The following is an 11,730-nucleotide window of genomic DNA, read 5'->3' as shown; positions in this document are numbered from 1 at the left end:
CTGGTGTTTTGGCAGAATGAATATAAGTCATTGGTTGCGTCTCGAAACGAAGTGAGCTGTCTACCTAGATAGCATTTCTGGGCATCATAGGCGCGTTCCGTTCGTGCCTAGGTAGGCAACTTGTTAGGTGTTTAGATACATCCATAGGCAACAGTTTTCAGTTCACAATATCAGCCACCATTTTTTTCTTATTGATACAAAGCACTATAAACATCATCATCAGATGTGCATTAGGCTGCATTATGCGATATTTTCGCTTTGTTTGCTGTTTTAGAAAACCCCGTGTCGCCAGTTCTTCGACTGTGGTTTAACAAAACCCGGATTAGTTTTCATGTCCCGGATTGAGCTAGCTCGATAATTCATATGGAGGATTTTCGGTTCTTCCAACAGATATCTCGGATTAAAATATCTAACTAATTTAAACCACACTGTTGCTTATTAACGTTGCAGGTTCGTGCGCGTGAGTTCAGTTCACAACTCACATCATGGCTAAACAGCGTGCTGCTTACTTTACTCCTGCTGAGCTGCAAATTATAATAGAAGGATATGAAGAAGTGAAACATTTACTAAAAACCAAAGGTAATACTGTAGCTGCTTCAAAAGTCCGACAAGATGGGTGGCGTAAAATTGCTGCTAAATTAAATGCGTAAGTTTATTTCTTTTAGTTGCGTTGCGATAGTAATGGAGTAACCCCTAATTTATTCACATAGGCCATTCGTTTTGCAGTAGCTATACATGAACCCTGTGCTCACCTATTGTATGTGCATATTGTTATGTTAAAATATGATTACCCATTCCTTTAAAAGTTTAATGAAGTTTTACAACTAAATATTATCAACAGGTTCTGTCCTATGGGACCTAAAAGGACATGGCAGCAAGTGAAGGTGAAATACAAGAACATCATCCAAAGCGGTAAGTGTATAGGATAACGTGATGTGAAATGCCCTTTTATACAACTAATTTTAAAGATGCACATACATTAGCAAACAGGAGAAAAGCTGCAATGAAGAAGGTAACGTTAGGAGAAGTGACAACAAAAGAGGAGTACGTAGCTGCAGAGGAGCTGCCCCCTGAGAATGACATGGATGGCCCTGTCATCGAGAGTATAGTTGGAGGCTGCTGCTCTGATCCAGGAGATGTGGCCAGCTACAGCAGTTATGTCAAAGGTTTGTGCACCACATTCTTTATTCAATTGTCTGTATAAATTGGGATTACAGTTAGTACATCATCCATATCATCATTTCAGTGACTGAACATGAATTGACACTGCTTCCGCCACCTACAATATCAGAGGACGAGCAAGCGGAGTCTGTAAGTAATTGCATTGCCATTTATTTTATTTTTTAATAGTATACAAATAATCAGTAGATTGGATAAACATTAGGCTATGCTATGTAACCGTGTAAACTGTGTTATTACCATAAATAATAATAGAATAAGCATCAAACACGTTGACAACCCTTTGCAGTGTTACATGGTTACGTGAAAGGTCTGATAAAGCAATGTTTTCATTCCAAAGGAACCTGTGGAGGATGTTAAGGTTCTATACAAGAAGTATCTACAAGTAGAGATCTCCAGCAGGAGGCAAGAAATGGCATACAGGGCTTTAAAAATGCGAAAAGTAGAGAAGGAGATAGAATTATTGGACAGAAAATTGGAAGTAAGTGTGATATTCTGATATTAAATTGTTTGAATTTGTATTGAAAATGAATTGCCTGTATTGGAAGTGTTTGTGGTGTATTGTGATTTACAATATTAAGTGGAAATCTGCCTTTTTCTTATTACAGGCTGATCCGTGACGTGCAATAAAGATTTATTTTTATAAGTCTGCTGTGTTTCTGACGGTGCTTCAAGTTAAAGTGTTTATGCTTCTAGTTCGATTTGATAGTAAGAACATACATGACATTTAACATAGTCATTAAGTTATATTAAATATTCATGAGCAGGTTTGATTTATTTAATGGACATGTTGTAACTGGAAATGAGCTTCAAACACTGAGATATGCAGGATGAACACAACTTTATACTCACCCTTTGATGGGCTCAGGGGAGAGAGGGCACACCCAAAATATGTTGTCCTGATTTATTGCCTTGAAGCTTTGTTAAAGTTGCAAGTTTGCTAGCATTCTACTATAATTCATTTTCCCTTTTCAAGGAGCTTGTATGTTAATTAATTACGCATAAATAGTATTACAATAGCTACAATAGACACATTAATAATTTCATAATTATGTACTGAGCAAAAAAAACATCTCAAAGGTATAGTTCACCCAAAAAAAAATGAAAATCTTGTTTTCATTTATTCACCCTCAGGTTGTTCCAAACCTGTATAAATTTCTTTGTTCGGCTGAACACAAAGGAAGATATTTGGAAAAATGTCGGTAACCAAACAGATCTCATCCCCCCATTTACTGCAGTAGGGAAATTAAATATGGGAGTCAATGGGGGATGAGATCTGTTTGGTTACTGACAATCTTCCAAATATCTTCCTTTGTGTTCAGCAGAACAAAGAAATTTATACAGGTTTGGAACAATCCTGTTCTGTGTGATTACATGATTTATGGTGAACTGTTCCTTTAATTCAATTCAATTTTATTTATACAGCGATTTTCACAATGCATTGTTCAAAAGCAGCTTTAAATGAGAAAATAAGAAAAACACAGAAAAGGTAAAAAACAGCACAGTGCATGGTGTTTATAGAACAAGCAAGATAATTCTAGTAGATAATATCTAATACTTTAAGTAGATACAGATTGTTGTATTATTGACAAAGTTGTTCTTATCATTTAAATGCACCTTAACCACAACAGTCAAGTCACAGGGGATCCACAAGGTTTCCTAAGACTTTAATGTTGTGTTTTGAACAAACAAACATAAAATCATAAACACTGACCAATAACACTCAAAAACGCACAATAAATAAAACAGGCTTTACACTGTATAACAAGAAACAACAATATAAACACCATGAGTGATTACAAACAAGTGCAGATAATTCCAGGCAGCAAAACATTGTGATGACCTCTAGTGGTTACAATGGACGACTTAAACTTGGGATTCAAAACGTTTCTGCATACCCCATTTTGGAGAAGGTTAAGAATTCCTACATTCTTAAATGTCTTTTTTTCATAGAAACACTATAGCATAATTACTCTCTATAGGGATTTGAGTAAAAGAACTAAAACAGGCCTATAACCTGTTCACATCGTTGTATGTATATTGTATAACTCTTTCAGCCCCCTCAGTTGAAAGATGATCTTGATATAATGTGCGGCACTAGACCTCAGGCAGTGTGTGTATCTTGTAATGCTTTTCTGTAAACAAATGTTTAGATATTTATTAAACTGTGCTACATAAGATCAATACATTCATTAAATCATTTAAAAATCTGTTAAAAACAGCACTCATAAACACATTCTTTTAGCATTAATACGACTTTTGAAAAATAATAGGTTTGTTTGACATATTTTTGCAAGATGCATTATCCCTGATATGTTGATTGACATTTGATTAATATACAGTTAATTTCTTCAAAACTAAGTTCAATAATTGTTCATACAAGTGATGTGAATTTACTGTTCATTTTTAATATTATTCAAAGTAGTTACAATAGATACAACACAAATACATACTAAAATGACACAATATTCACGGTTTGAGCACATAAAACACTTTATACAAGCTTTTGGGTTTTGAGAATTTGTACAGAAACACACTCACAATAGTACTTTCTGTCACACACACACTCAAACATTCACACTGTGTAATGTTTTAGGCATGGCTCTGGAACAGTGCTGAATAAGACAAGAGGTAAAACAACTCAGTAATAATCAATCTTTTGTCATCTATAGCCAACATATTCAAATATCAGTGCAAGATGTCCATCCAATAATGTTAAAGGACTGACGTATATACTGTTCCTTTAGGAATCAGACATGAAATATTTTTCATTACCAGAGACGTCAGAGTCCCAGCTGTGAAGTACGTAATAAGTTATTTTTGGTAATTCTTAGTAACTTTAAAAACGCCGAGATGACAAATATATGAGTGTTTTCTTCTGTTTTTTAGTGTCCTCCATCCCATGCCATTTTTTCTTCTTAAAATGTCCTTATGTACAACTTGTGTTGATTACTGGATTCCTCTAAACAAACACATAGCAAACACCATGGCAAAGAGCTGAGGAGAGAAGAAATGAAAAATTAAATGTAAAAGTTAGTTAAAGTTCACTGCAAATATATTAAAGGGGGGTAACCAACGGTGTTTCATGCATTCTGACGTATTTACAATGTTAAACGCGCTGTCTTCTCATGCTTGACATGGTCAACTTGTCAAAAAACGAGTTGGACTTTGACGTAGTATTTCTGTGCTCGATACACTCCCCCAGCGTTCGTATAGGTTTCAGAAAGTTTTTTCGAAAAAACTTGAAAATCAGTTTCGTAACAACTTTTATTAGTCCCTTATTGGGCAATTCTTCTGGAAAAGCTCGCCCACGGCAAGGCGAAAGAAATAGCCCACCCACGCGTCAACCGACGAGCGATAGGAAGACCCGCTTACCATCAAGATTGGCTGCGCTGTGTCAAGATTGGCTGCGCTGTGGGCCTGCAGCTGCAGCTCGTTACTCTTAGTGAGAGAAGTTGAGGTGTGTTTGTTCGTTCACAGCATTTTGGTGATGGATGTTACAGTGAGGGAAATAATTATTTGATCCCCTGAAGTTTGCCTGCTTACAAGGATATGAAGGGTATATAATTTTTACTGATAGAAACCGAATATCAACCAAAAATCAGGGGAAAAAATGTATATAAAGGTTATAAATTGATTTGCATTTGAAATAGGTTTTTGATCACCTACCAACCAGCAAGAATTCTGGCTCCACAGATTGGTCATGTGCCTATATGGACCACAGATTAGTCCTGTCACTTTAAGAAAGTACTCCTTAGTCAGCTTGTTATATAAAAGATGCCTGCCAACAGAATCTGTATTTTCCATTTCAACCTCCCCACCACCATGGTCCAGACCAAATAAGTTTTAAAGGATGTCAGGGACAAGATTGGAGCCCTGCACAAACCTTGAATAGGCTACAGACAGAAGCTTGGTGAGAAGGAGACAACTGTTGGTGCGATTATTTGGAAATAGAAGAAATACAAAATAACTATCAAATGCCTTTGGTCTGGAGCTCCCTGCAAGATTTCCCAAATGGGGTAAAGATGATCATGAGAAAGGTTAAAGATCAGCCCAGAACTACACGGAAGAAGCCTGTTAATGATTTCAAGACAGTTGGGACCACAGTTAGCAAACAAACCATTGGTAACACGCTATGCCACAATAGATTGAAATCCTGAAGCACCTGCAAGGTTCTCCTCCTCAAGAAGGCCCGCCTGGCTCGTCTGAAGTTTGACAATGAACATCAAAATGATTCAGAAAAGTCTTTGGAGAAAGTACTGGCACTGCTGTGAGACCCAAATTGACTCCTGTGTTTGGAGGGAGAGAAATGCTGACTATGATACCAAGAACAGCATCCCTGCTTTAGTGCTTTTTCTCTGCTACGGGTACAGGATGACTTCACCGCATTGAGGGGCTGAGGGACGGGCCCATGTACCGTAAAATATTGGACGAGAACCTCCTCCCCTTAACTAGATCACTGAAGATGGGTTGTGGATGTGCCTTTAACATGACAAAGACCCAAAACATATTGCCATGACCACTAAAGAGTGGTTAAGGAGAGCACATTAAATGTCCTAGCCAGTCTCTAGACCCTAGTCCTATAGAACCTCTGTGAAGGAGGCGAAAACTCCAATTTGCTGAGCGACAGCCAAGAAACCTTAAAGATTGACAGAGGAGTGGAATAAAATGTCCTAAAATGTATCTTGACACATGTGCAAACCTGGTGACCAACTATCAGAAATGTCTTACCTCTGTGCTTACCAACAACGGTTTCACCACCAAGTACAAAGTTATGTTTTGCTCGGGGATCAAATACTTATTTCACTGAATGAAATGCAAATCAATTTATAACCTTTATATAAAAAAATTTCCCCTGATTTTTTTTATATTCTGTCTCTATCAGTTAAAATAAACCTACCATAAAAATTATAGACCCTCCATTTCTTTGTAAGAAGGCAAACTTACAAAATCAGCAGGGGATCAAATAATAATTTCCCTCACTGTATATAAACGGTGGATATAACGCTGGATTTGGAAATCGTTTGAAACTGATAGATGGCACGGCCCCAGCGCTAAAAGATGCTGGACATGAACCGCACACGGTAACACCATGTCTACTCTGGATGCGGCGCGATGCGACAAGACAATCCCATTAGAACAAGCCATGTGTTGCGTGTTTTGTTGGCAATGGGTGCGCATGTGCTTTAGTTCCGAACCCCCATCCACCCCGCACACGTCGTATGTTTTCGGAAATAATCGTACATCTGTCTTTTATAAATGTGATCCAAACTAAAGACTCTACAGATATTTGAAGGGTGCGATACTATTCTGTAAGTACTCGAGATTAACATGAGAAATGCAGAAACTGTCTGAGTTACGGCCACTTTAATGGATAATAAAAATATATAAGAAAAGCTACTTTCTCCACTAGGTGGCACTAATAAACCCTTGTAAATTTACACGGAAAGTGTAACATGCTGTGAGATCGTTACATTAGTCAAGTCTTTTATATAATGAAGCAAAATCATTATCTTACTTCAATAGTCAGCACCACAATAGCAAGAGCTCCAGCCACATAGATGTATGTCTCAAAATAATCCACCACTGCCGAATAACAGCCCTGTTTCAACAGATTATGTGTATTTCATCATCATTTCAAATATTTTTTTCATGGCATAAAATATTAATCTTGTGTATGTCATTTTGAGAATTTATATTATATAATGCACAACAGAAAGCATATACAGCTCAGAACCTCAAAAACTTCATTTTAAGAGCTACCATGCAGACAAGCTTGTTATACATTCTTTTTTGTTTTTAATCTGTAATCTTTTTCTAGTTTAAAATGTTGTTCAATTGCATCTGAATCCATTCACGCACAAGCATTTACTCATTTGCGGGGACCTCTGACCTTGGTACGGATTGGCATAATTCCCTTGACACACTCCTCCCTGCTCATCATCAGATCGTTCCTCTGGCAACAGACCTCCGGCACCAGTCTGCTGGGGTTCAGGCGTCTGAAGAGACTGTGATCATCGAAGTCTTCAGCACTATTTACCCCACAACAATCAAACTAGAGACGCCAATACAAAATAAATGTTATTATTGTGCACTGTGTGTAGTCTAGATTAAGTGAATCGTAATGTTGACGTACTGTGGTCATGATGGCATTCCACGTGGAGGTGAAGACATCGCTGCTGTTGCTGCCTTGGTAATGTGTTTTCAGCTCCTTGGTAAAGTAATCCCTGGTGAGCTGTTGATGCACAGACAGACATGAGTGATGGGAGAAAAGAAATATTATACAGACAGGTGGCATAATTACTGCATATTCAGCTGTAATGACACTCACATGCTCTCGGAATATGAAGGCCAGAATGGCTACGGCGAGCTCTGCCAGGAATATGATGAGTATGAGCATAAAGAACTGCGCAAAGGTAATCAAAAAGGAATTGAGATATATTTGTATTACTTGTGATCTATTGTAGTTGCATGAATATGTGAAAAGAAATCATATGATATTAATAGAAAGTAAAGTAAGAAAGTCCCATACAAACAGTAGAAGACATTTATTTTCCCGTATGGCACCACAGCAGCCCAAGAATCCCAAGAGGAACAACATCCCACCCATGACCAAAATTGCATAGACTCCAGTAAACAGTAAAGGGTTGGCTGCCACAATCTCCCGGAAACCTGTCGGATCCACCAGCACCCAGATTCCCACCCCTAGAAGGAATGCACCTCCGAGCTAGAAAGAAAAGAGGGCTTAGTGTATAATATAAACACCAGAAATGGCTTAATGGGGTTTTAACAAAGAGTTAGTGATGCCTGTTGTGTTTCTCTCAGGCAATATTATTTATGCTCAAATTATTCTGAGCTTTTCTATGGAACTGAGCATTTTCTCACTCCACTAGGTGGCAAAGAGAAGGTCATACGGTTGCTAGCAAAACACCTTTGAGGAACAAAGGAAGTTCAGTGTGGTTCATGAGCAAAACCAAGGCACGCTGGCGCACGTTCAATGCATTTGTTCTTACTCCACTGTAACTTTCAGGTTTGTTCAAAGTGGCTCTTTTGAACTCTATATTTTCTTAGGAAAACAAGATTCGGCACCTGCATATCATCAGACATTGCTTTTTACAATGCTAAAGAAAACAGGAGAATATGCTCCCAACCGAAGCGAACCATCTTAACCACTCAGGAACCAATACAACCAACATGATGTCATAGTCAAGATAAAATCTGTTTTGCATATTAACAATAGAACAATAGCCCACAGTCATAAAAGAGAACACTCACAAAGATGAAGAAGTTGAAGATGAACATGAGGTACTTGATGCAACTGAGACAGTCTCCCTCCATCCTTGTGCTTCTTGCTGAAGCTTCTCCCTGCCCCTGAAGAGACATTGAGAAACAGAGAAAGCCATTACCGCACGGGAGATGCTACGGCACAGTCACATGCTCGGTTTGAAGATGAGCCCATGAGTCACAACCACGTGTTGTCAGTTACTCACAGTCTTTTGTGTTTTTAAGTTTATTCAGTGAGAATGCATGTTTGTCACTTAATAACACATCAGCGTTGACATACGCACATTGACAGACATATTGTGATTATGCGCTCTGGATGAATCATGCTTTTTTAATAGAGTTGGTGACTGGCAGCTCCATCCTGCTGAAAAGACTAGAATGTATTTCCATTGCAATGGTGGTTCTGTTATAGCAGGTGCACCATCATAGCTGTGATGTTACCCATTTAACATTATGATATTTCTGGTGAGGCCAGTTGACCAAGCCAGTCTTGCAGATAAATCTAGTTTCACAAGGTTACTGCTCATCTTCATCAAAAAAGGAAAATGGTAGTATAACATTTGGCTTACAGGACTTGAGCATTGAGCTATCCCTCTGGACTATGGAAATGGATTTTTTCCATAAATCGTTACTATTGGTCACCCTTCACGTTTGTCAATGGGATTTTGCAAGTATTTAACCAATGAAAAGTTTTCAAAAGAGCTTGTCACCTTTAACAACACAGTGTGTGAAAATACACTGTCTATTTCCTGAAGAGTGGTTTTGGAGATACAAGATTTCCGTCAGCAGTAACGCTGGTCTTTTCAACAGGGCAAGTATCATACAGCAGGGGTTTTGAAACTGGGGTGCGAGGATCCCCAGGGGGGTGTAGGGGAGTAATAGGGGGTCCACAAAAAAGAAAATGGCTTTTTAAATAATGAAAACGTATGCCTCAATAAATAATATAATAATCATTAATAAAATACAAATAAGTAAATAAGTTAGACTAATATGAATAAAAATAAATGTGATTCAATTATATACATATTTAACAACATAACATAATAACAAATAAAAAACAAAAATAATAAAAAAGATCAAATCAAGTTTAAATATTAAACCTTTTTAATAAATGTAAAAATAGTTGATTAAAATGAATAAACATAAGTAATTAATACATTTAACAGTATATTGCAATAGTACGAAGAAAAGTAGGCTAATTAATATACATTTAACTGTATATTGCAATAAGAAGAAGAAAAAAATAATGTAATTTAATAAATATAAATATTTTTCATTTGCAAAAACAGACAACTCCACTTTTTAAAAAATCATGTTTTTTATTGTGTTATCATGTTTTTATTGTGTTACTTAGCTTGTGTTAGTTTGTTTGTTTGTTTTTTGAGTTATTATTACTTAATCAAAACAACCCAACTGCAGTGATCGATATTACTTGGAATGCACAATAAAAAAACATGATTATGAAAATGTTTTTGCTAATTAACTCTTCATTTATTATATTAATTGTTCAGTATACAGTATAAATTGGCCATTAATAAAAGATAAGCCTTTTAAACTAAAATGAGACACGTGAATGATCATACTTGGGGGTCAAACCCCTGCATTACACTACACTGTAGCTTTAAATTAAAAAATCAGAACTCACAGCATTCTCTTTACATGAAAACCACACAGTTGCATGAAACATGTCGATTAGTACACGGCGACTTGTTTGTGCAAGGAAATGGAAGAGTGTTGCAAACGGGCAGCTTGACTTAACAACACCATCAGGGCTGCCGGAGACCTCTTCACACCAGGAGCGCTACTCAGCAGGCTAAATAAACATGTTCTTGCAGAGCACCAGACCGCAAACCGTGTGTCACAAGCCTCTGAATTCATCTAACCACTCTCAGCTCTTTTCTTGCTGATTCGTTCCAGGTGTTTTGAAGCACTGAACTCACTCCATCACCTGTGTTTCGGTAATAACAATAAAGGAGGCACATACTAAAACACTATTAGAAGGTGCTTATACAGCCCAAAAAGAGCTTGAATTAGACACTGGTTGTCAGGAATTAATGATCTTTTTTAGTCTGCCAAACATTTATCCTCTTATCCTCAATATTCTGCTTTTCACGTCTGTGTGATTCCGCTGTATATTTGTTTGATGTTTTTCTACATGGGGCCATTGTGGAGTAATAAGGTTGATGGTAGGAGCTCCCTTTGTGAAAACCTAAAATGTCCCTTGCTGATAATGCACTCTATATAATTATAGGCCATTAGGGGAATTTAGGTTAATGATTGTAAGGTTCTTCATTAGAGCATTGGGTCCCGAGTCCACCTCCCATAGGTAGCTCTGTCCTTTATAGTGCTTCAGCTCCGGATCAGGTGCAGTAGTAATGCTTACGATAGCAAATAGACTCTTAAATTTCCCATCGTGGCCAGCGAACTCAGTGTGGCGACTTCTGTAGCCTTCTCCAGCTGCGGTCCCTGTAAAAATAGCTCAGACCAGCTGGCCGATTTCACGGGAGGCAAGGATAGATGGCTGCAAATAATTCCACCTCTTTTATTACGGAACGGTTCTGGCCTAATTCAATAATCCGCTTGCCAGATTTTTCCAAAGTAATTTCCTGTGCAAGAGTGCACCTCAATCAGGTGTTACAGTAAGCGGTGGAAGAGAGCAGCTCTCAGCTAAACATGGTTAACCTGCAGGCGGGTGAGCAATTTGATTTGTATTAGTGTGCTTGGAAAGGTGGGCATCGGGGCATATCAATTTTTTTAGATTAAGACCATCGGCCTCAGTAGGCTAGAGAGAAGCCACCACAGCTTCACAGCAAACCAGATACTCCATTATTAATCAAATGCAGTTTTATAGAAAGCCCACTGTCTGCCTATTGAATGGGCCCTGGGGGTCTTTCTATAACTGCGATTACATTTGGCATTTAAACATGTTTTCTTTGTTCTCAAAACACAAGCATGAACTTACATAAAACCCTAAATACTTATGCTTATCAAATACTTAGTAGGCCTACTTACATTTTTACCTTGGTTAACACAGTGGATAGTAACTTAGCTAATATTTTTAAAATATAACATTTATAGTCAACAAAGACTAACTGCTGAGCACGTGTTTAAAAATACAGTGTTTAACAAATTTATTAGACCACCAGTCATACTAAAGTGAAGAATATTTTAGGAATCTGTTTTTAAAAAACAAAATATTTGTAGTTTATTTAGGCAAATAATGAACTGAAACAAATAAATCGGGCACATTCAAGCTGGCACATTCAA

At 37.5% G+C, this 11,730-nt stretch overlaps 2 protein-coding genes across 4 annotated transcripts in view; one reads left to right on the top strand and one right to left on the bottom strand.

The window, feature by feature from the left end:
• The first annotated feature begins 159 nt into the window (after positions 1-159).
• Positions 160-1,825, top strand: si:ch211-107p11.3 (GT1 domain-containing protein). 2 transcript variants are annotated; one of them, XM_057340996.1, is made up of 6 exons: positions 160-646; positions 842-912; positions 984-1,166; positions 1,247-1,311; positions 1,520-1,660; positions 1,788-1,825. In XM_057340996.1, the coding sequence occupies exons 1-6, from the start codon at positions 486-488 to the stop codon at positions 1,797-1,799; spliced, it is 633 nt and encodes a 210-aa protein (XP_057196979.1). In that variant the 5' UTR covers positions 160-485; the 3' UTR covers positions 1,800-1,825. The 2 variants fall into 2 exon arrangements, with proteins under 2 accessions (XP_057196979.1, XP_057196972.1); XM_057340989.1 differs by having other exon boundaries at positions 1,520-1,825.
• Positions 1,826-2,588: 763 nt separating this feature from the next.
• tspan18a (tetraspanin 18a) overlaps positions 2,589-11,730 on the bottom strand; it is a 36,503-nt gene continuing 27,361 nt past the window's right edge. For both annotated transcript variants that reach the window (XM_057337887.1, XM_057337893.1), the window contains exons 3-9: positions 8,455-8,550; positions 7,712-7,906; positions 7,511-7,585; positions 7,316-7,414; positions 7,073-7,234; positions 6,698-6,781; positions 2,589-4,176 (exon numbers count right to left, since the gene is read on the bottom strand). In XM_057337887.1, coding sequence (XP_057193870.1) covers positions 4,129-4,176; positions 6,698-6,781; positions 7,073-7,234; positions 7,316-7,414; positions 7,511-7,585; positions 7,712-7,906; positions 8,455-8,550 — 759 coding nt within the window. In that variant the 3' untranslated portion in view covers positions 2,589-4,128. The remainder of the gene's footprint in view (positions 4,177-6,697; positions 6,782-7,072; positions 7,235-7,315; positions 7,415-7,510; positions 7,586-7,711; positions 7,907-8,454; positions 8,551-11,730) is intronic.

This window comes from Triplophysa rosa, linkage group LG1 (genome assembly GCF_024868665.1).
Source record: "Triplophysa rosa linkage group LG1, Trosa_1v2, whole genome shotgun sequence".
Lineage (NCBI taxonomy): Eukaryota > Metazoa > Chordata > Actinopteri > Cypriniformes > Nemacheilidae > Triplophysa > Triplophysa rosa.
This window is presented reverse-complemented; position numbering and strand designations above follow the sequence as displayed.